The following is a 24525-nucleotide window of genomic DNA, read 5'->3' as shown; positions in this document are numbered from 1 at the left end:
TTGACTTTTCTGGTATTATTGATATTGTGGTCATTGTGTGCATTTTTTTCTTTACTCTTTACTTCTTTGTTCTTTATTTATTTGTATTTATCACACATGTCATTTCTTACTGCATAGTAATGTTCCTTTACATACATGTACCAAAATTTGCTTAGCCATTCTCCTATATATAGTCACCCACTTTGCTTTCAGTTCTTTGCAACCTTATAAGTAAGGCTGCAAACATTTTGTAGCATATTTTTTAAAATCAGGTAGATGGCAAAGTGGATAGAGCTTTGGATCTGTTATAAACCTATATATATATGCACACACACACACACACACATATATATCTTAACTTTTTTCATGTTAAATATTTTAAAGTATATGTTAAATACAATATATACATATATATAAAATACATGTTTATGCAGTTATCTTGCTGCTCAAGAAAGATCAGATCTAGAAAGCAGGTAAAGAAAAAAATGCAAGCAAACAATAACAGCAAGAGTGGAAATGCTATGTTGTTGTCCACACTCATTTTCCATAGTTCTCTCTCTGGCACACATATCTTTAAACAAAACTAAAAACTAAAAGTCTATCCAAAATATAATCAAAGGATGTGAAGAAACAATTCTTAAAAGAATTGTAAACAAGTAACAACCATATGAAAGAATGCTCCAAGTCATTAACAATCAGAAAAAATATAAATTAAAAAAAAAAAAACTCTGAGGTTTCACCTTATATCAAGGAGAAATTTTGAACAAACAGGATGTGTTTATCAGCTTGGAAGGACCTCCTGAAAGGTCAAGATAGGTCTGTTAAGGTCTACTCATTAGTAAGATTCTGTATGTTGTATAGACCTAGATGGTCAAGGGCAAAGTCCATCAACCCAATGAGATTATATATGTTTGGTCCAGTTCACCTGTATTGACTGGATATCAAGCACTATAAAATTAAGGCCCTAGAGTAAGGGGGTATCTCCGATCATGATCTACTTTATTAGAGGGGACCATGGACCCTTTAATAAATTGGTTCAGAGCTCTACCTTAGGAGTTTTTCTTGCAGATTGGACAATTTTGGAATTCCCATAAGTTGTTCAAAATACAACTCACCATTTCCCCTGCTAAACCCACTTCACTTTCTAACCCCACGGTTTCTACAGAGGATACCACTATTGTTGCAGCCCAGGTCTGCAATCCAGTCACCATCCTTAACTCTTTATCATCCTCTCTCTCTTTACATCCTATCAGTTGCAAAGTTTTGTTCTACCTGGACAACATCTCGTTCTGTCCTTTTCTCTCAAGCCTAATTTAGATCCTCATCACCACAGGGATGGACTATCGCAATAGCTTCCTAATTGGCCTCTTTGCCTTAACAATTCACTTCCAATCAATTAAGGAATAAGATTTATTATGTGCCAGATATTATGCTATATGAGCAACGGCTGGGGAGGGAAGATACAAAAAAAAAAAGGCAAAAGATAGTCCCTGCCCTCAAGAAGTTCACAATTGAATGAGGGAAACAAGAAGCCATCCATTTTTGTAAGATTTTGAGTTCCAAATTTTTTCTCCCTATCATTCTCTCTAAGACAGAAAACAATCTAATAAAGACTATACATGTACAATACTTTTAAACATATTTCCATATTTGTCATGTTGTAAAAGAGAAATCAAATCCAAAGGGAAAAACCACAAGAAAGAAGAAGCAAATAAACAAAATTGAAAATATTATGCTTTGAGCTTCATTCAGTCTCCATGTGAATGACATTTCTATCCCATCTACTGAAACTGCCTTGAATTATTCTCATTGTTGAGAAGAGCCAAGTCCATAACAGTTGAGCATCACATAATCTTGCTGTTACTGTGTATAATGTTCTTTTGGTTCTGCACATTTCAGTTACCATCAGTTCATGCTAAGTTTTCCCAGGATTTTCTGAAATCAGTTGCTCATTTCTTATAGAAAATAATATTGTATTATATTCATATACCATGACTTTTTCGGTCCTTCCCCAGTTGATGGGCATTCACTCAATGAAATGAGCAATTTCAAACAAAGTCAATGCCATCCACTGAGGTTGTGGTACAATTTTGTTCTCCCATACCACTGAAACCTCCTTACCTGGAAGTTCACTCCAACCCTGGACCTCTCATACTTCCTTCCTGAGGCCTCTTCCTCTGTTTGGTTGGTTTTCTTTTCTTTTTTTTTTTTTCTTTTATGAACTGTCTTCTTCCATTCTAATGTAAGCTTCTTAAGGGGAGGGACCATTTCTCTTTCTGTTTGTATTTATTTTCTGAATGCTTAATATAGTGTCTAGTTCATAATCAATCCCTTTTTAAAAAAAATATGAACTGATGCAAAGTGAAATAAGCAAAGCTAAGAAAACAATATACAAAATAATTATAATATAAATAGAAAGAACAACCACAAAATGATTGAAACTTCATCTTATGAACTTAGAGAATAAACTTGACCCAAAGAAGAAGAAATAGGAGATTTCCTCAGAAAAGGTTAGGGTGTATAACAGAAGATTTTTTTTTGATGGGAATTTGTTGACCAGTCTTGTTAAAAAAAATTTCTTCCTTCTAAAAATAGAAGAAATTATTTTGGGGGAAGAAAGGAGAAGGAATACAGCAGAGAGGCTAGTTGATGTAAAAACAAAAGAAATAAATGAAAATTATTTTTAAAAAAGAAAACAGTTTTAGTCAAGAGGTGGAATAGAAAGTCAGAGGATAAGAGATAGAAAATTGAGTGGGATGTGAGAAAATGAAAGCATTGAGGGTACCTAGGGTTTTTTTCTGAGTTTGACTCTGAAAGGGAGGAGATATATAGGATTATATTTGAAGGGATATTAGGGTAGTGAAGGTTTGATTGTGAACAGGAGGGAGAGAGCTCCAGGTACTACTACTCCAGGTACTACTCCAGAGCTTCCAAAGCCAGTAAAAACACCTAAAGGTGAGAGATGGAGTGTACTGTGAGAGGAATACCAAGGAGACCAATGATGAAGAGTTGGTGGAGGTAGCTAAGAAAGTTAATAATCAGCTTCCTCCTTTATGATGAGGAAGTGTTAATAGCTGCCTTAATTTCATGTTAATATCTAACTGGTTTTAGTAAGAGTATTTTGCCAATTTGTTAGGGTTCATTTTATAGTTCCAAAAGTGTACAAGAAGATTGGTATTGATTAGAAGTTATTTTAATTTTATTGATTAAATTGTTTTAATTTTTAAAAATTGTTTTTCTCATTCAGTTTTGATTGTAAGATGTTAGAAAGTCTCTTAACGCATGCAGACACGGACATTTTTTTGGTGACTTTTTTTTCCTTTTTTTCAATAATTTTATAATTAAAAATTTTTGACAGTATATATGCATGAGTAATTTTTTTACAACATTATCCCTTATATTCATTTTTCCAAATTTTCCCTTCCCTCCCTCTACTTCCTCCCCTAGATGACAGGCAATCCCATACATTTTACATGTGTTACAATATAACCTAGATACAATATATGTGTGTGAAACCAAATTTCTTGTTGCTCAGTAAGAATTGGATTCCTAAGGTATAAGTAGCCTGGGTAGATAGACAATAGTGCAAACAATTTACATTCAATTCCCAGTGTTCTTTCTCTGGGTATAGTTGTTTCTGTCCATCATTGATCAACTGGAAGTGAGTTGGATCTTCTTTATGTTGAAGATATCCACTTCCATCAGAATATATCTTCATACAGTATTGTTGTTGAAGTGTACAGTGATCTTCTGGTTCTGCTCATTTCACTCAGCATCAGTTCATGTAAGTTTCTCCAAGCCTCTCTGTATTCTTACAGAGCAACAATATTCCTTACTGTGACATTTTTATGCTAGATATATATTGCCTAGAGAAGATTCGGATACTTATAGATATTGTCTTCTTCCTTTGTTCAATGTAATGACCAGACTGGAGCTCAAAGCCTTTGGTCTCCGTCTTTCTTTAGTGTATGTTAAAAATTGTACACTTAAAAGTTGAAATAACATTTTGTTATTATTGGAGAAAGGCTCCACAAGATGGAGTTACCTAATGTGTCTTTTGGTGGAACCATATAGTTTGAAATCATCACTATTTAATAATGAATTAATAAGAGATTTTGAATTTCAACTCCTTCTTTAATTTGGAAGCCATACTTAATTATATTTGACAGATATGATCATGGACTTAAGACAAGGACAGACTAATGACACATTTTATAGCATCTGTTCTTGAACTATAGTATTGGTGATGTGTTTTAAGTATAGAACAGCTTTCTGTATCAACATCAAATAGTACTCTCACTAAAGTTATTTTGTATACTTACAGGACATAAATAAGCTCTATATACAAAACTGAGTTAAAATCTTTGTGATAATCAACAAAGACAGTCTAACATTATGGAACTTTCAGGAAATATTTCATAATTACCAAATCAATCATAAGTTGCTCTTTATATCTCTGCCAATTCCTAACAAACTTTTTTTTTGCTTCAATTAAAATTTTTTTCATGTTTATAGATTTTATCTTATTTTTTTTAGTGTTGCAAACTGTGAATGTATAAAGTATCAAAATATGTAGTTGGGGGGCAGCTAGGTGGTGCAGTGGATTCAGAGCACCAGCCTGAAGTCAGGAGGACCTGAATTCAAATCTGGTCTCAGACACTTAACACGTCCTATCTGTGTGAGCCTGGGCAAGTCATTTAACCCCAATTGTCTCAGAAAAAAAAAAAAGTAGTGGTCCTGTAGATGATCTCATCATATCAGAAGATATATATGCTATGTTCTAAGACAAAGCTAGTAATATGCTTTGCTAGTCAGTAATTCCTGAGCCAGCCTGAAGGATATGACCTCTTATGAACTATTTCTATTTTTTCCTATTGCCATTATTTTCACACTGTTCCAAGAAGCTAGTTTCTTTTACTTTCCTTGACAAAATCATTTGGTTATTATGTTAATGTCTAAAGCTTCACTTTTTCTCTTAATTGAACTTTGTGTTTTGAGTGTATTGGATTTCTTGATCTTGCACGTGATCAGATATTTCCAAATTCTCCTGTTTCAGGGTTTCTTTCTCACCACCCATTTCTTTTACTTCTCAGGCCTCTCTAGTATAATTTTGGGTTGATATTGGGTTTACTTTGTTTCTTGAATTGTTTTGACTTGTTATCTTTACCCTTTGACTCGAACTTTTGCTTTCTGTGGGAATTGAGAAGAGTTTCTCATATAGAGAGTTTCTGAGTTTCTGATATAGTTTTGTTTCCTTCCTCTTTCTAGTCAACTGAGTTGGACATGAGTTGGAGAACAAGAGGCCTATTCATTAACTCTTGTTTGGATGGTTCTGATCCCATAAGGGAGATGATCAATCAAGACTGTAGGAGGTAGGGTGAGGGCTGATTGAGACTCAGGAAAAACTGAATGGAGAAAACTGAAGAATGTTGGGGAAGAAGAAAAAGGGTTGGACTGGGAATCAGAAGGTCAAAGTTCCAGTCCTGGTTCTTCCCAATAATTATCTATGTGACTCTGGGCAACATTAAACTCTTTGGCCCCAGTTTTCTTTTTTTAATTTTTCCAAATACATGCAAAGATAGTTTTCAACATTTGCTTTTGCAAAACCTTATGTTTCAAATTTTTCTGTCTCTTCCCCCCCATTCCTCTCACCAACCTAGCAAGCAATTTGATATAGATTAAACATTTCTTCTAAACATTATTTCCATATTTGTCATGTTGTGTAAGAAAAACGAGATAAAAAGGGAGAAAATCATAAGAAAGACAGTGGGGGAAGCAAATAACAACAACAAATACTATGCTTTGATCCACATTCAGTCTCCATAGTTCTCTCTCTCAACACAAGTCTATTGGAATTGTCTTGGATCACTGCATTGCTGAGAAGAGCCAAGTCCAGCGCAGATGATCATCACATAATCTTGTTGTTACGTACAATGTGTCCTCAGTTTCCATAACTATACAATTAGGGTGACAATAGCCTTACCAAGGCTGTTGTAAGAATCAAATGTAATAGCATGTCAATCATTTTATAAGCCTCAAAACACCTTTAAATGTATTAACATTTTGTTACCACTGTTATTATTTCCATAGGTTCTGTCTATGAACTCTCTGGGAGTGAGTGCTGTTTGTCCACTGGAGACCTCATAAAAATTATCCAGATTAAGCTCAAGAAAGTGATCTGTAAAAACACCAAAACAGGCCACATCATCGAGCTCTCTCCTGACTTCCCAGGTGACCTGGAAATCTCTCCCCCATTCCATTCCCCACTACCTTTTTCTCATTCACCTAAACCAGGGCTTCTTAATCTGTTGTCAACTTCCTTGTGTTTTAAAAATATTTTGATAACTGTAATTCAATATAATTAGTTTCTTTTGTAATCCTATGGATTTTATATTGTATCTTTAATAATAATATTCTGAGAAGGGGTCCCTAGGATTCACCAGGCTTACAAAAGGGCCAGGACCCTAAAAAAAGTTTAAAGAATTCTGCACCAAATCTTAACCTGTGCTCACTTTCCTATATTTAATGTATGCACACATATATACATACATTACTGAAACCAATGCAAAGTTTGCTAACCACTTGCTATTTGCAGAGTATCTGCTAGGGATTGGGAGAATAGAAAAATATAAGGTTTCAGTCTTCATTTTGGTTGGGGAATCTGACACATACTCTGAGAAAATTAATAATGATTAATGATAATAACTAACATTTATGTAGCTTTTTAAGGTTTGCAAAGCACTTTATAGATATTATCTTATTTGATCTTCACAACAAGCTTGAGATGTAGGTGCTATCATTATCACCATTTTACAGATGAGGAAACTGAGCCAGATAGTTGGAGACAGCCTTGGAGACAGCCTTGAACTGACTCCAGATCTTCCTAACTCCAGCTCTAGCACTATACATACCATGCCCCTTAGCTGATTCAAATAAGCATACCTGCTGGTAAGGGTAATCAGAATAATCCAAAATAAATACAATATAAACTGCAGAGTAATACTTTGAGACTTGAGGGATAAGGGTCATTTCCAAGTAAGGGAGTGGGGAAAGTTTGAACTGGGCTTTAAAGGATGACTAAGGATATATCAGACATAGGTTTGGGGTGGGAAGACCTTCTCAGCCTTTAATCTCATGTCTAGAAATTCTGAGAGTGAAAAGGATGGGCTTTGGGCTCCTGAGAGTGGCCAAATGCCCTGCCTAAGGCTCCATCTCCACAGGGTTCAGAAAGGTTTCCCTGTAATCCTTTCTATGAGTCTTTTGAGTTTGTGTTGCTGGGCAGTTGACATGACCTCCCCAGCTGGCCCTCTCTTCATGGTGCCCTTAATGCTCTAAGGTCTGTCTGGGCTGTCCAGGGCCAATCTGTATGGCTCTGTCCTAAGCCTTCTCCTCTGTCCTGGTGCCCCATCTCTTTCCCAAACTGCAGCTCCCTCAGCAAAACAATCCATATTTTGGTTCCTCTAAGGCAGGGCTTCTTAAACTTTTTCCACCTGTAACCTCTTTTCATCTGAGCAATTTTTATGTGACCCAGATATATAGATATGAATTAAGTCTACAAATCAAACATTCACTGATAATGTCACTATTTTGCAGTTCAGTTATGGGATCATAATTATATGATTATTATATGACCCATAATATGGGTTACAATTCAGTTTAAGAAGCTGGGTTCTAAGAAATGTTTCAGCAACATTAACTCAGTGACTTAATTCTGTGACCTTAAACTGTACCTGGATCTGTTCTGCTCTTCTGCAGAAAATTCTCCCTCTAGCTGAGGCAGTAGGTCTTTAAGTAGAAAGATAAAAAGGATGGACTTGGTCCACCAGAGCTAGAAGGCTATATGCATACACACACACACACATATCTACATACACATATGTATATATTACGTGTATATATATATATTCATATATATTTCATTAAATTTTCTAAATTAATGAATGTTCATTAAAAAAATTGAGTTCTAAATTTTCTCCCCTATCTCTTGAGAAAACAAGCAAAATTGTAAAGTCATGAAAAATATAGTTCCATATTATCCATCTTGCAAAAGAAAACATATCACACACACACACACACACACACACACACACACACACACACACAAACAAACAAGAAAAATAAAGTTTATAAAACACACTTCAATCTGTACTCAGGATTCATCAGTTCTCTCTCTGGAGATGAAGAATATTTTTCATCATTGGGTCTTTTGGAATTGCTTGGATCATTGTATTGATCAAAGTAGCCAATGCTTTCACATTGAATCATCATTATGTTATTGTTATCATATTCAATGTTCAACTGATTCTGCTCACTTTACTTTGAATAAGCCTTTATTCCCAGGTTTTTCTGAAAGCATTTTGATTGTTATTTTTTATAGTATTCCATAACAGTTAGTTATATGCCACAGTTTATTCAGCCATTCCCCAACTGATGGGGGCATCCCCTCAATTTCCAATTCCTAGCCACAGAAAAAGTTGGTTTTTTTACATTTTTATACATAGGATCCTTTTCCTTTTTCTTTCATTTCATTGAAGTATAGACCTAATGGCGGTTTTTCAGGTTTAAAGAATATGCAGTGTTTTACAGCACTTTGGGCATAATTCTAAATTGTTCCCCAGAATGGTTGGACCAGTTTATAACTGTACCAGTAGTTTATTAGTATACTTATTTTACCTCATCTCCTTGAGCATTTATGATTTCTTCTGATAGGTATGATGTTAGTTCAGAGAGGTTTTAATTTGCATTCTTTTAATCAATAGTGATTAAGAACATTTTTTCATATGATTGTAGATAGGTTTAGGTTCTTCATCTGCAAACTGCCTATTCATAAACATAGACCATTTTAAATTGAGGAATGGCTGTACTTTTTAAAAATTTTGAATCACTTGTATATATCTCTGAGAAATATCTTCATCAGAAAAATTTGCTATAAAATTTTTTACATTACTTCATATTCTATTATCTTTTAGCAAAATATAGTTTTTCTTTTTATTTCTTTTTAAGTAAGTCTATTTTTGCTTTTGTTTGGTTTGAGATCATTCTTGCTACCCCTATCTTTTTTACTTCAACTGAAGCATAGTATTCTACTCTTTTTGTGAACTCTCTATGTGTCTTTCTGTTTTAACTGTGACTCTTGTAAACAACATATTGTGAGATTCTGGTTTCTAGTCCATTTTGCTAACTGCTTTCATTTTATGTGTGAGTATCCCATTGACATTCACAGTTATGATTACTAATTATACATTTCTCTCCATCCAATTTTCTTCTGTTTATCCTTCTCTTTTTCTTTTTATCCTGTTCCCCCCTCAGAAGTATGTTTTGCTTTTTACCACAGCCTCCTTTACTCTAAAAAGTTACTATGATTTAAGGAAGCTCAAGACACAGACTCAGAAAAAGATAATATTAAAACAGATTTTTAAACAAGGTCTCAAAAGGAAAAAATAAATAAATTGGAGGACAAGCCCAACAAAAATTCCTGGAAGTGCTAATTTTTTTTTCAAAATCAAATAAGAGTATGGGGCAGCTAGATGGTGCAGTGGATAGAGCACCAGCTCTGAAGTCAGGAGGACCCGAGTTCAAATTTGACCTTAGACACACTTCCTAGCTATGTGATCCTGGCTAAGTCACCTTACCCCAGTTGCCTCAGGAAAAAAAAATCAAATAAAGAGTGATAGAAAGAAAATTAAATAAAGCAATGAGAGTAAATTTCCCTCTATGCATTGCTTTGGCTATATTCCACAAATTTTGGTATGTTGTTTCATTATGATAATTTTTAATTATTTATTGTTTCTATGCTTTGTTCTTTGACTCACTCATTCTTTCAGATTAGATTAATTTCTAATTGATTTTTATTCTATGCTTCCAAAGCCCTTTATTAAATGTCATTACATTATGGTCCAGAAAAGGTACATTTAATATTTTTGCTTTTCTTTATTTGTTTTATGTCCTAATACATGGTCAATTTTTGTGAAAGGGCCATCCATGAAATACTCCTTTCTATTCCCATCTAATTTTCCTAGTGGTCTATAACATCTATCTTTTTAAAAAAAAATCTATTCAGCTCTTTTATTCTTTTGTATTTCTTTTATGTTTAGAGATTTAGCTAGTTCTTGCTATCTATGCCTTTTTACTTTGCTAAAGCATAATTGATTCTAATCCAGCCCCTTATATTTTTCACTCTGTGTGCATCTTTATGTTTCTTCTAAACAACATATTGTTAGATTTTGGTTTCTAATCTTTCTGCTATCCACTTCCATTTTATGACTGAATTTATCCCATTCCCATTTACAATTATGATTACTGTATATTTACCTCCATTCTTTTTTTTTCTGTTTATTTTTCTCTCTTTTTTTTTTTTTTGCCCTGTCCCCTCTCAGAAGCGTATTTTGCTTCAGATCCCTAACTCCCTTAATCTACCCTTCATTTTATTATCCCTACCCTCATATTTCTTATCCCCTTCCTCTCCTATTTATTTATTGAGCAACATAGACTTCTACACCTGACTGAGTATAAGATATGTGTGTCCATATATGTATATGTATATATATAATACATATAGTGTATTGTGTACATGCATATATATTTGCATTGTGTGTATATATATGTATATTTATATAAAATTTCCCTCTTGAACTAATTCCAATGAGAGTGAGGTTCAAGTATTTATGCAATCACATCCCCATTTTTTCTTCCACTGTAAAAGCTCTTCCTTTTGTACCTCTTTTTAAAAATTTTTTATTAATTTTATAATTATAATTTTTTGACAGTAGATATGCATGAGTAATTTTTTGTAACATTATCCCTTGTATTCATTTTTCCAGATTTTCCCCTCCCTCCCTCTACTCCCTAGATGACAGGCAATCTCATACATTTTACATGTGTTACAGTATAATCTAGATACAATATATGTGTGTAAATCCAACTTTCTTGTTACACGTTAAGTATTGGATTCTGAAGGTATAAGTAACCTGGGTAGATAGACAGTAGTGCTAACAATTTACATTCACTTCCCAGTGTTCCTTCTCTGGGTGTAGTTTTTCTGTCCATCATTGATCAACTGGAAGTGAGTTGGATCTTCTTTATGTTGAAAATATCCACTTCCATCAGAATACATCTTCATACAACATTGAAGTGTACAGCGATCTTCTGTTCTGCTCATTTCACTCAGCATCAGTTCATGCAAATCTCTCCAAGCCTTTCTGAATTCATCCTGCTGGTCATTTCTTACAGAACAATAATATTACATAGCCTTTATGTACCATAATTTACCCAACCATTCTCCAATTGATGGACATCCATTCATCTTCCAGTTTCTAGTCACTACGAAAAGAGCTGCTACACACATTTTGGCACATACAGGTCCCTTTCCCTTCTTTAGTATTTCTTTGGGATATAAGCCCAGTAGTAGCACTGCTGGATCAAAGGGTATGCACAGTTTGATAACTTTTGGGGCATAGTTCCAGATCTTTTGCACCTCTTTTAAATGAGATAATTTCCCCCATTATTCTCTTCCTCTTTCTCTCAGTGTTAGTTAAGTTTTAGATTATTAAAACTTCAGACTTTACTAGGATTTTCAGAGTATTCCATAACAGAGCTAATAATCTGAAAAGCAAGGCACTTAAGGAGAGCCAAAAAAGCCCTCCTTTTTGAAGATGGGTTTGAGCTAAGTCTTAAAGAAGCCAGGAAAAAATAAAAAGAAAAAGTAAGGCGATAGCTTGAAAAGAAATGGTAAATAGAGGACTCTGTGTGAGGACTAGCAAGTCAGTCAGTCCAGTAGAACTGTAGAACTGTAGAGGAGAGTTTAAAAGAAAATAACTGGAAAGTTAGCCAGGATGTGATGAGCTTTAAATGTCAAAAAGAGGACTTTATATTTGATCCTGAAAAGAATCATGCTGGAGTTTTAGATTTAGAAAGGAGGTTGGGAGGGGGGGAAGGGAATGTTATACTAAATCCTGTTTTGAATGTGTTCAAAGTTCAAGATGATTAAGAGACATGGAGTTCAAGATTTACAGAACAGAACTCTGTATCCTCATCTCTGAACTCATCCTTCTTCCTCACCTCTCCATCCAAAGGTACCATCACCTTCCTTCCAGTCCACCACATTGGCAATGGAAAAATCTTCAATTCTTCATTCTCATTTGTTTTCTATGGCCAGTCAGATTCCATGTCTTATTTGTACCATCCCCTCAATATTTCTTCTGTTCCTCCTCTTCTCTCATTTTAGAGTTTAGACCCCCATTACCTCAACTATTACAACAGACTGTTCCTTGGTCTCCCTGACTCTTCCCACTCTAATCCACATCTCAAGAGAGCTGCCAAATCATTAATCCTAAAGTGAGTCAGACCCCATTATTCCCTTGCTCAAGAAATCTTCCCGTTTCCCATTTATTTTAGTAAAGTACAAACTCCACTATTTGGTGTTTAAGATCCTCTAGCCTATCCTTCCCAGATGATTACACACAACTCTTCTTGCTTTCCAGCCCCATGATCTACTCATCATTCCCCATACACAACATCCCTTGTTCTCTACCTCCTCCATATCTGGAACATTCTCCTTTCTCACCTCTGTTTCTTAGACCATCACCCTCCCTCCAATGCTGAGTTCCCACACCACTTGATTTCCCCGTTTTTCAGTCCCTACTCCAATCACTTTTGCATACTTATTTTTACATAGAGTAATAGGACTTTTTTTTGTATGCATCAGTCTGCAAAACTTAGCAGTATTTTGCGTACCTGATTTACTTCTCTGCAAACACGTTGTATAACTAGTGGGATGAAAGTTCCTCTGGCTGCCTCGCAGCCCTCCTCTGCAGCTCGAGGGCAGGGTTGGTTTTATTCTATCACTACCAGCCTTGGCATCTGAGACAGCTGGCAGGTGATCTGTGTTGGTTCAGTGCTGCTGACTAATCTGTCTTACTAGGGGCCTGAGCCACAGAATCACAGAGTCAGAAGTTGTCTCAGCTGTCATCTAGTTTAAGCTCATAGTTTAAGGAAATCCTCAGCACAACACGCAGACAAATAGTTATTCCATCTCTGCTTGAAGATCACCACTTCTGAGGCAGCCCATTCCACTTCTGGGGGGGATCCTGATTGTCAAGATTTTCTTGACATCAAGCCCCAAGTGACCCCTTTTCAACCTGCCCCCTGCTTCTGGTTCTTCTCTGGAGGGCCAAACAGACCTTGTCCAGTTCCTTTTCCACTCAAGAGCCATTTGGGTACTTACCACAGCTTTCATATCCTTCTAAGTCTCCTTCCTCAGGCTGAACATGATCCTATCCCAGGAATCAGGGCCCTTCACCATGTTTTCCGTTTATTATTGTCCTTGACCTGGACATGCTATTTCAGACATAAGCTGATAAAGGCAGTGTACAGAGTGTTTACCACTTCCTAAACCTAAGAATACATTATTTTTTTGTTTGTTTCACATCATATCACTGACTTATATTGCATTTCCAGAGCACTAATATCTTCACCTTTTTTTTTTTTTTTTTTTTTTTAGACAAAACTATAGTCTAACAATACCTCTTCCATACTGTATTTGTGAGGTTGATTTTTTTTGTCCTCAAGCAAAGGAAGAGTGGATAGAGTACTGGCTCTGGAGACAGAAGGATATGTTCAAATCCAGTCTCAGACACTTACTGTGTGAACCTGGGCAAGATCAAATGAGATGATATTCGTAAAGCAATGATCCTGTCAAAAGAGACAATGGACTCTGGCACAAACTGTTCTGAAGGAAGTCTTGCTGGCCCTCTGTCATCATTGCTTCCCTTTCTAGATGTTCACTAGCCATATCTTTAATAATCTGTTTTGGCCTTTTCTCAAGAGTTGAAGGCAAATCTTACTGGTCTACCACTTTGAGGCTGTTCTCTTTTTTTTCAAAGTCAAAGATAACTTTTGTCTTAATGCAATCTTGCATCATCTTTCCCATTTTCCATGATCTCTTAGATCTTATTGACAGTAACTCTACAGTCACATCCACCTATTCTTTCTGTCCAGGGAGTATGGTCAGGACATCAAAGACAATTGACTTGAATTCACCAAAGGTAGCTAATGAGTCTCTATCTCCTCCCCTCATTTCCAGAACAAAAGTCATTCTCTTTGGCAGAGAAAAGAACATGAACGGGAGCATCTCTGAGAGTCTTTTCTCTGTTGTTAGTTATCATTGTCTCATTCACCTTGCCCCCAATGTGGCCAAAAAATAAAATAAAATAAACTGTACACTTGAAATTTCTATCTTGTTCCATTATCCTTTGCTTGTGTTAAGTTCTAGCATTCCCAATACAAGTTTTATGAGACTGGGATGTAATCACGCCCTGTTTTATTTCTTGGCTCCCACATCTTGTATAAATCTCTTTTTAAAATTTCATTTTAAAAATGTATTTATTTTATTTTTAACACACATTGCTTTATGAATCATGTTGAAAGAGAAAAATCAGAGCAAAAGGGAAAAGCCATGGGAGGTTTAAAAAATAGAATAATTAAGTAAACATAATATGTATTGATTTATATTCAGTCTCCATAGTTCTTTTTCTGGATGCAGATGGAATTTTCTGTCCAGTGTCTATTGAGACTGCTTTGGATCATTGATCCACTGAGAAGAACAAAGTCTTTCCTACTGGATTATCACACATTCTTTTTATTATTATTATTATAGCTTTTTATTTAAAAAATATATGCATGGGTAATTTTTCAGCATTGACAGTTGCAAAATCTTTTGTTCCAATTTTTCCCCTCCTTCCCCCCACCCCTCCCCCCAGATGGCAGGTTGATCAAACATGTTAAATATGTTAAAGTATATGTTAAATATAATATATGTATACATGTCCATACAGTTATTTTACTGTACAAAAAGAATCAGACTTTGAGACAGTGTACAATTGACTTGTGAAGGAAATAAAAAATGTGGCAGACAAAGATAAGAGGGATTGGGAATTCTATGTAGTTGTTCACACTCATTGCCCAGAGTTCTTTCGCTGGGTGTAGCTGGTTCTATTCATTACTGCTCTATCGGAATTGATTTGGTTCATCTCATTGTTGAAGAGAGCCACATCCATCAGAATATATCCTCATATAATATTATTGTTGAAGTATACAATGATCTCCTGGTCCTGCTCATTTCACTCAGCATCAGTTCATGTATGTTTCTCCAGGCCTTTCTGAAATCATCGTGCTAGTCATTTCTTATAGAACAATAATATTCCATAACATTCATATACTACAATTTATTCAGCCATTCTCCAATTGATGGGCATCCACTCAGTTTCCAGTTTCTGGTCACTACAAAGAGGGCTGCCACAAACATTCTTGCACATACAGGTCCCTTTCCCTTCTTTAAGATCTCTTTGGGATATAAGCCCAGTAGTACACTTTTGGGTCAAAGGGTATGCACAGTTTGATAACTTTTTGAGCATAGTTCCAAATCATTCTCCAGAATGGCTGGATGTAGTCACAATTCCACCAACAATGTATCAGTGTCCCTGTTTTTCCACATCCCCTCCAACATTCTGCATTATCTTTCCCTGTCATTCTAGCCAATCTGACAGGTGTATAATGGTATCTCAGAATTGTCTTAATTAGCGTTTCTCTGATTAATAATGACTTGGAACACTCTTTCATATGAGTAGATATAGTTTCAATTTCATCATCTGAGAATTGTCTGTTCATATCCTTTGACCATTTATCAATTGGAGAATGGCTTGATTTCTTATAAGTTAGAGTCAATTCTCTATATATTTTGGAAATGAGGCCTTTATCGGAACCTTTGACTGTAAAAATGTTTCCCCAGTTTGTTTCCCTTCTAATCTTATCTGCATTAGTTTTGTTTGTACAAAAACTTTTCAATTTGATATAATCAAAGTTTTCTACTTTGTGATCAGTAATGATCTCTAGTTCTTCTTTGGACATAAATTCATTCCTCTTCCACAGGCCTGAGAGGTAAACTATCCTATGTTCCTCTAATTTATTTATAATCTCATTTTTTATGCCTAGGTCATGAACCCATTTTGACCTTATCTTGGTGTATGGTGTTAAGTGTGGGTCAATACCTAGTTTCTGCCATACTAATTTCCAATTTTCCCAACAGTTTTTGTCAAACATTGAGTTCTTATCCCAAAAGCTGGGCTTTTTGGTTTTGTCAAACACTAGATTATTAAAGTTATTGACTATTTTGTCCTTTGAACCTAACCTATTCCACTGATTAACTAATCTATTTCTTAGCCAATATCAAATGATTTTGGTAACCACTGTTTTATAATATAGTTTTAAATCTAGGCCACCTTCATTTGATTTTTTTTTTCATTAGTTCACTTGAAATTCTTGACCTTTTTTTTCCCGTATGAACTTTGTTGTTATTTTTTCTAGGTCATTAAAATAGTTTTTTGGGAGTCTGATTGGTATAGCACTAAATAAATAGATTAGGTAGTATTGTTATCTTTATTGTATTTTCTTACCTATCCAAGAACATTTAACATTTTTCCAATTGGTTAGATCTGACTTTGTGTGGAAAGTGTTTTGTAGTTTTGCTCATATAGTTCTTGATTTTCCCTTGGCAGATGGATTCCTAAATATTTTATACTATCAGAAATTACTTTAAATGGAATTTCTCTAAGTGTTGGATTTTGTTAGTGATGTATAAGAATGCTGATGATTTATGTGGGTTTATTTTGTATCCTGTAACTTTGCTAAAGGTGTGGATTATTTCTAATAGCTTATTAGTAGAATCTCTGGGGTTCTCTAAGTATACCATCATATCATCAGCAAAGAGTGATAATTTGCTTTCCTCATTACCTATTCTAATTCCTTTAATCTTTTTCTCAAGTCTTATTGTTCGAAGCTAGCATTTCTAATACAATATTGAATAGTAATGATGATAGTGAGCAACCTTGTTTCATTCTTGATCTTATTGGGAATTGTTCCAGTTTATTCCCATTACATATGATGCTTACTGATGGTTTTAAATAGATGCTACTTATTATTTTAAGGAAAAGTCCATTTATTCCTATACTCTCAAGTGTTTTTAATAGGAATGGATGTTGGATTTTATCAAATACTTTTTCTGCATCTATTGAGATGATCATATGGTTTTTGTTAATTTAGTTATTGATATGGTCAATTGTACTAATAGTTTTCCTAATATTGAACCAGCCCTTCATTCCTGGTATAAATCCTACTTGGTCATGGTGTATTATCCTGGGGATGCTTTTCTGTAATATTTTTGCTAATATTTTATTTAGGATTTTAGCATCAATATTCATTAAGGAGATGGGTCTATAATTTTTTTTCTCTGTTTTCAACCTACCTGGTTTAGGTATTAGTACCATGTCTGTGTCATAAAAGGAATTTGGTAGGACTCCTTCATCCCCTATTTTTTCAAATAGTTTATATAGCATTGGGGTTAATTCTTCTTTAAATGTTTGGTAGAATTCACCTGTAAATCCATCTGGTCCTCGGGATTTTTTCTTAGGGAGTTGGTTAATAGCTTGTTCTACTTATTTTTCTGAAATGGAACTATTTAAGCAATTTACTTCCTCCTCTTTTAATCTGGGAAGCCTATATTTTTGGACGTAGTCATCCATTTCACTTAGGTTATCAAATTTATTGGCATAAAGTTGGGCAAAGTAACTCATTATTACTCTAATTTCCTTTTCATTGGTGGAAAGTATCACCACACATTCTTGTTGTTACTGTGTAATGTATTCCTGGTTCTGCTTGTTTCTCTCAGCATCAGTTCGTGTAAATATTTCCAGGCCTTTCTATAATCAGCTTGTTCATCATTTTATGTACCACAACTTGTTCAATCATTCCCCAATTGATGGACATCTGCTTTGCTACCACACAGAGCTGCTACAAACATTTTTGTCTATGGGGATCCTTTTCCTTCCTTTATGATTTCTTTGGGATACAGACCCTGTATTGATCTTTTTACAAGCTAAGTCCAAGTGTTTAGGGCCTTGGTCCGGCACCAAGTAACACAGCTATTCTCTGATGCCTTTTCCACAGGCTACTTCAGCTCAACCGTCAGCCCTCAGTTCTATGGCACTCTGAACAAACTGCTGTCTGCTGCCCCCCAAAATGAGGCATTACCTGTCTACTTCAGCTCAGTGTATGACATCAAAGTGGAAGACAGAGTTGTGCCCAGGAACCAGCCCCTCATACTGACGGCTGTGGAGATGAACAAGGATGTCCTCTATGCCCACTGCACAATAGACTCAAGAAGCCACAAAACCACTACCTCCCTACCTTTGTCTCTGCAAGGGACTTTTTACACCTGGGGGCCAGCCTTCCCACAGACATTACTGCAGACATTGCAGGACCCTGTTCTGCTGGATCAACCCCTCATCTGCCCTACTCTCCATTGGGACCCCCTAATCCTCCAACCTGAGTACGAGATTGATGTCATAATGAACAGTGAGTCTCAGGGAGCCCTTAGGCTGGGTGGGCAGAGAAGGGGACTGAAAGAAAGTGTGGAGGGTGAAAAATCCCACTCTTATACCATGAAGCTTGGGTAGCCAGTTCCAGAACCATAGAATACATTTTAAGAGGAGGAAGATGAAATCCAAAAAGAAGTTACTAGCCATAATTACTTGGCTGGTAAGTGGTAGAGAACATACGGTATCCAGAAACCACACTGAATGCCAGCTGTTGACACTCTCCCTTTCCTTCTGGTGATAGGAAGGAGAGGGAATGTAAGCTCAGCTGGTACAATTTAGATGGGTAGCATCAGGTCTGATGGCAACTTTTCCATCACTTGCTTTTCCAATTCTGGAACCTGCTTTCTATGGGAGATGCTCCAGTCCTAGAATGCATAGTCCTCCATACTGCAGGGAGGACTCCAGGGGAGGACAGCTCACGCCGACCGCAGAATAAGCTCCAGCTCTACCATGCAGCCTCCCACCTTCTCCTAGTCCCCCCTGCAAGCATTCTCCTTGCCAGTTTGGTCCCAGGAAAGCAGCCTCTTTGCCTCTTCCCAGGTTCCCTCGCCACTAACACATTTCACAGCTTTCCTCCATTGTGGGGGCACATCCCGTGAGATGGCACACAACACAGCATCACCCAGAGTTGAGTTAGGAAGGAGCTGACTGGAGTTGCTGAATAAGGAAATTTCCCCAATAACCCCTAGCCTTCACCTCAAGAAAGCCAGATGGGGACTGAATCAGGATCCAAGAGAGAGAAGAAAGAGATTTGACCAAGTTAGGAATCAGGGTTACTTAGACCTCCAGAATTCAAAGAACTGAGATAGGTGGGATTTCAATTCCCAAATGCCTACAGCTGAAAAAACCCTGTATTTGGGATATCCACTCCAAAAGGTTGAGTAGCTGTGGTGGTGAGCATGTCTGCTACTGCTAACACTTATATAGTCCTTTAAGGTCTGCAAAATATTTTATGTGTTTGCTACCATAAACACATCTGTTTGAGTTATCTGTGGGATAGGTATGACTGCTATTGCTCCCATTTTACAGATGAAGAAAATAAAAAGTTTTGCTTATGGTCACATAACTAGAAAGTGCTCAAGTTCTTAAAGTACTGGAAGAGCTGACATAAAAATCTATCAGTTGATAAACATTTATTAGGCACCTACTGTGTGCTAGGTACTGTGCTAAGCATCAGGGATACAGAAAGAGGCAAAGGATATTTCCTGCCATTAGCAAGGGCAAAGAATAAATTCCCTTTGGATGTTTAATGTATTCCATTGATAGCCATGCTGGAAAAGATGCCTCTTTCTAATTATCCTCACTTAAGCCAATCTCAGTGTAGTCCAGCAATTCAGTTGCCTGCCATCTCTGCCTCTTCATGATCCCGTTTGGGTTTTCTTGGCTGAGATACTGGCGTGGTTGGTCATTTCCTTCTCCCACGTTTTACAGATGAGGAAACTGAGGTAGACAGGGTGAGGTTACTTCCCAATACCAGGCCCAGAGCTCTGCCTACCATGACCAAATTACTTTGTCTTTCCAAACCTTGGTTTTTCTTCTGTAAATGCAAGAGTGATCCTGGCATTTCCTCCCTATTTGTGTTGTGGTGAAGAAGGAGCTTTGGGAATGAGAGCGAGTCTGGAAGAGGGTCCTGGAGAGGTCTCAGACTGGGGGGGAGGTGATCCTTCCAAGCCTCCCAGAAATGGTGGCATGAAGGGGAGCAGAGGAAAATAGAGAGAGAGCAGTGTGTGTGTCTGTAGGGATTTCTGGAACTTGGAAACCTAGAGAAGGTTCTGAATCCTGGGCAGCTCCCCAGTGCAGGAGCTCTACTGACCCCGCAGCGAGGAGCTGGCACAGTGGTCACAATCCATCTGTGCCCGTCTGGTTGATCCTGAGATAGGGAGGGGCTCCAGGGAGCCTGACATGGGCATGGGATTCCGAGCCTGAGAACCTTTGTGCAAGACCAAGCTCTCTTGTACCCCAAGATTGAGGGTGCTCTTGGACCTGCTTCCATATCTGTACCAAGGGGTCTGAAGCAGATGGCTCGGGGCCTCAGTTTCTCTAAAACGAGTTGGTGGGACTCGCCTGAATTCCAGGCCTTCTAAGGATCCTTCTTCCTCTTTCAGACAAGCAATGGCCCTTTGGGCCAATCCTTCTAAAAGAGTGGCTTGAACCACTGAGGCTTCCTGGGAGTGAGCTTTTGGGGATGGAGCCTGGCTGGCGGGAGGGGAGAAGATGCTGCTTGAGTTGGTCGACAGAAGGTAGGCTCACCAGGGCTCTAACCAAACCTCCCTCCACAGTGCGTAGAAACATCGTGAAGATCCGGTCTACCCTGGAGGTGGATGTGGAGGACGTCACTGGCTCCTCGGAATATCTTCAGCACTTCATCAAGCCTGTGCTGCTAAGCGAAGTCTTGGCCCAGGGTGGGCCTTTCCCAATGCAGGTGAAGGTCCTAGAGGTCCCCGACGGTCCTTCTGTCTTCCACAGGTCCCTGACGAAGGGCCAGACGCTCGTGGTCCATGGCCCAGCCTCCCCACCGTGGCGGGTGCTGGCCTCCAGCAGGGGCCGAAAAACCTCTCGACATTTTTTCATCTCAGGAGCCTATAAGGGCAAATTGAGGCGCCGGCCCCGAGAGTTCCATACGGCTTTTGACCTCCTAAGCGCTCTGGAGCCTGGCTTCCCTCTCCGTGTGGTGGCCACCCAGGACTGGGAGGGTGAGACTGGAGACTCCACTTCCCCTTCCCTTTCCAGAGGTGACCGAATGGAGGTGCTGGGGAAGGACCAGGGCCCCAGTGGGGAGGTTCTGGTCTGTAATCGGCTGAGCGATCTAGTCGAGGAGGAGGAAGAGGAAGAGGGAGAAGGAGAGGAAAGGGAACAGCTCTTGCTGCCCCTCTACTTCTCTTGTGGTTTTGTGGAAGAGATGAGTGATGGCAAACGCTACAGTCTGGCCAGCCTGATCACCCAGATCTCACTGCCTTGTGAAGTCAAGGTCTTGGGCAAGGACCATTCCCTTGTGGAGGACCCTCTGTCCTCCTTCCTTGGCCTCCAGCTGGAGGAGAAGATCACAGAGCCCTTCCTGACCATCAGTCTATCTACTGACCCTAGAATGTGCTTTGAGATCCCCCCCAGATGGCTAGACCTGAGTGTCATGGTGGTCAGTGAGCCACTGGGGGAGCAAGCAGAGCCATTGTTAATCTCCACAGTGGAAGAATTAACAGAAGCCTTCTACTACAAACTTCGGACTTTGCAAGACTGCGGCGTCCAGGCCCCTCCACCCAGGCCTCCCAAAAACAAGAAAAAAAGTAGCAGTTCAGCCAATGTAAGTATCTGAGAGGGACAGGGCTAAGGGATGGAGTGGTATGAGGAAGGATTTTAGCAAGCAGAGGAGTGAAGAAAGAATAGTCCTGGGAAGGGGGTAAAGTGGATAATATGTGGAAAGTCAAAAAACTAGGTTGAGAGAATAATGTTACCACTGCATCCTCACTGCCTAAAGACCTCATTGCCTATTTCATGACACCTCATGTCACCTTTCTGGTGCTCTTAAGGGGGTTTAGGGACATTTACTTTCTCTACTCAAGTCTTACTCTTTGCATTTTCCAGATTTGGGGGAGTCCTTTATATTGCCATTCCATTCTCCCACATTGACTTTTATAAAGGAATATTTGTCCAAAAGTTTAGCAATAACAAACACCTAAAGATTCTCTCTTTGATACCCAGGAAAGGTATAATTCTTCCTTTGCCACCTAGATTAATTCATATTTTAACTTAGTTCCTATATAAGCTTGGTCCCACAAAATTCTAAGCCCAAGGTCCCCTGGCCTGGGTTTAATGGCAATGATTAGATTTTTCTGGTAGCAGCATGAATGATGGGAAGAGACACATGTAGAGGCTAGTGCCAAGGAGAGGGAATAAGAATGTGAAGTAGGCTGCAGGTGCTGGGAACAGAAAGGATGGGGGAAAAGATCCTGTTGGAAGGATAACTGAATGGAGATGGGGAGAGAAGTCACAAAATCCTAGCTCTACAGCTGAAAGGGACCTTAGAGGCCATTTTCTTCTCCAGCTCATTTTTACAGATGAGGAAACTAAGGCAGACTTAAGTGACTTGCCCAGGGTCACACAGTTAGGAAGTTCTGAAGCTGAGATGTATCTCCCTGACTCTAAGCCCAGCGCTAACCACTGTGTCACCTGGTACAGAAGGCTATGAAGACTGAAATTGTAGTAAGGAACCAGACTGAAAAGGGCTTTACATAGGGGAGGACTTAATAGGGAGTTGCTGGAGTAGGAGTAGATGACATGGTCAGTCCCATACTTAGGTCTTGGGGAAAACTGCTTTGGCAGCTGGATGGAAAATGGGCTGGAAGGGGACAGAAGTCCAGGAGAAAGGGAATGTGGACGTGAGCTAGGGGTGTGGTTTCGAGTGGCAGAAGGATTGGACACAAGAGACATGAATAGAGAGATGGCAGTATTGGACACCAAACTGGGTATGGGAGGTAAATGCAAGAAGGAAGAAGAAACCAAACAAGATAGGGAAGTGCCCTAGGTGGCAGAAGTCGGGGTGGGGGCGGGTTTCAGGGGAAAGATGAATTCTGTCTTGGACATGCTGAGAAAATAGCTTGGTGCTGGCAATACCCATTTGGCTCTCACAGATGCAAAAGTGACAGTGGAGACCATGGATGTAAATGAGATCACGCTAGTAGGGAGAGGATGGAAGAAGGACCAAGAACTGACCCTGTGGGTGATGGCCACATTTGAGAGGTGGGCTGCAGAGCTGGTGAAGGGCAGCTAGGGAATAGGAGAGCCCCAAACTGAGGAGAGGGAGTATCCACAAGGAGGGAGTGTCGAATGCAGAAGAGAATAACAGCTGAAAAAGAAAGGCCTTTGGAACTGGGGACTAGTGGGTCACTAGTGACTCTGGATAGAGTGGTTTCAGGGAAATGATGAGCAAACACCAGATCAAAGAGCACAGAGTGAGGGGAGAAAGCAGAGTCAACTGAGCAAGGGAAGCCATCTTTTGGGAAGTTTGACCACTAGGGAATCAAGAGAATCATACTGCAGGGGATCAGCAAGTCTGACTTCCCAAAGGGCTTTCTTCCTGTTTTTTTCTCTTCCCTTATCCTTTTCCTCCTCTCACTCCTTTGAGCCTACAGCTGTGAGTAATCAGCAGGATTCCTGAGCACACAGATTTGTGAGAAACTGGTCCTGACAGTCCCTCTCTGCCCCACCAATAACCTGTCTCAAATCACCCCTTTCCTCCTGCAATCCCAGCGGGCAGACCCACCTCCTGCCCCCTTCATTTTCACATGTTTATGAGACTTCATTGCCTGATTTTAATTAACCCTGCTCACTTGCCTTTAATTAGGCCTGCTGCCTGGTTTCTTGGGCTGCGGCTGATTTTGGCAGCTCTTCTCTCCCATTCACAGCCTAATCAACTCCCAGAGCCAGAGAAAAAGGCCTCAAAGCAGCTGCCTCAAGACCCCATCAAAAACATCAGAACCTGGCCCTTGCCGCAGCCCTCCAAGAGCTGCTCAAACCTGTATAGTGTGAAGTCCAAATTCTGCCAAGCCCCCAAGCCACTGATAAAGAGCTCAGGTATGTTACCCGTGACCACTTCTGAGGTCCAACTTATGATGTCCTTGCCTGGGGCTCCCCAGGAAGATGGATGAACCCCATAGCGCCTCCTTTCCATGCAGTTCCATCCAGGATTATTGGGGTTAGGAAGTAGTGGAGGAGAACAGGTAAGTGCCAGAGCCTGGAATAGATCTACTCTCAGCTCTAGACTCATTCTTGCTCTTTACTCAACAGTGGCCTGGACTCCTTTGGCCCTCAGAATTATGTTTTTAAACACAAAAAAATAAAAATACCAAATATTAGGATTACTAGGTGCTAATTCGGTTGTCTAATTTAGCATAGCAGGGACATGAATGTAGTGTCCTGTTGTCTCTCAATTGTAATCCTTCTCTGGGAGGAAGTTTCTTTTCTGTAAATCCTTTTCTCTGTAAACAGGTTTCTTGGGAGGCTTCTGGAGCCTCCAGCCAGAGTGAAGGTAGAATCTCAAATCCTCTTCTTCCTGAATCCTGGCTCCTTTTATCCTCCCAGAGAATGGACTTGTGGGTATTCCAAAGGTGTAAACTCCTTTAAA

At 38.7% G+C, this 24525-nt stretch overlaps 1 protein-coding gene across 1 annotated transcript in view; it reads left to right on the top strand.

Moving 5' to 3' along the window:
- THEMIS2 (thymocyte selection associated family member 2) overlaps positions 1–24525 on the top strand; it is a 34354-nt gene that overhangs the window by 4424 nt on the left and 5405 nt on the right. Inside the window, exons 2-5 of the mRNA XM_074305635.1 lie at positions 6070–6210; positions 17977–18384; positions 20687–21705; positions 23807–23975. Of these exons, the coding sequence (XP_074161736.1) occupies positions 6070–6210; positions 17977–18384; positions 20687–21705; positions 23807–23975 (1737 nt within the window). The remainder of the gene's footprint in view (positions 1–6069; positions 6211–17976; positions 18385–20686; positions 21706–23806; positions 23976–24525) is intronic.

This window comes from Sminthopsis crassicaudata, chromosome 3, assembly GCF_048593235.1.
Source record: "Sminthopsis crassicaudata isolate SCR6 chromosome 3, ASM4859323v1, whole genome shotgun sequence".
NCBI classification, from domain to species: Eukaryota; Metazoa; Chordata; class Mammalia; order Dasyuromorphia; family Dasyuridae; genus Sminthopsis; species Sminthopsis crassicaudata.
This window is presented reverse-complemented; position numbering and strand designations above follow the sequence as displayed.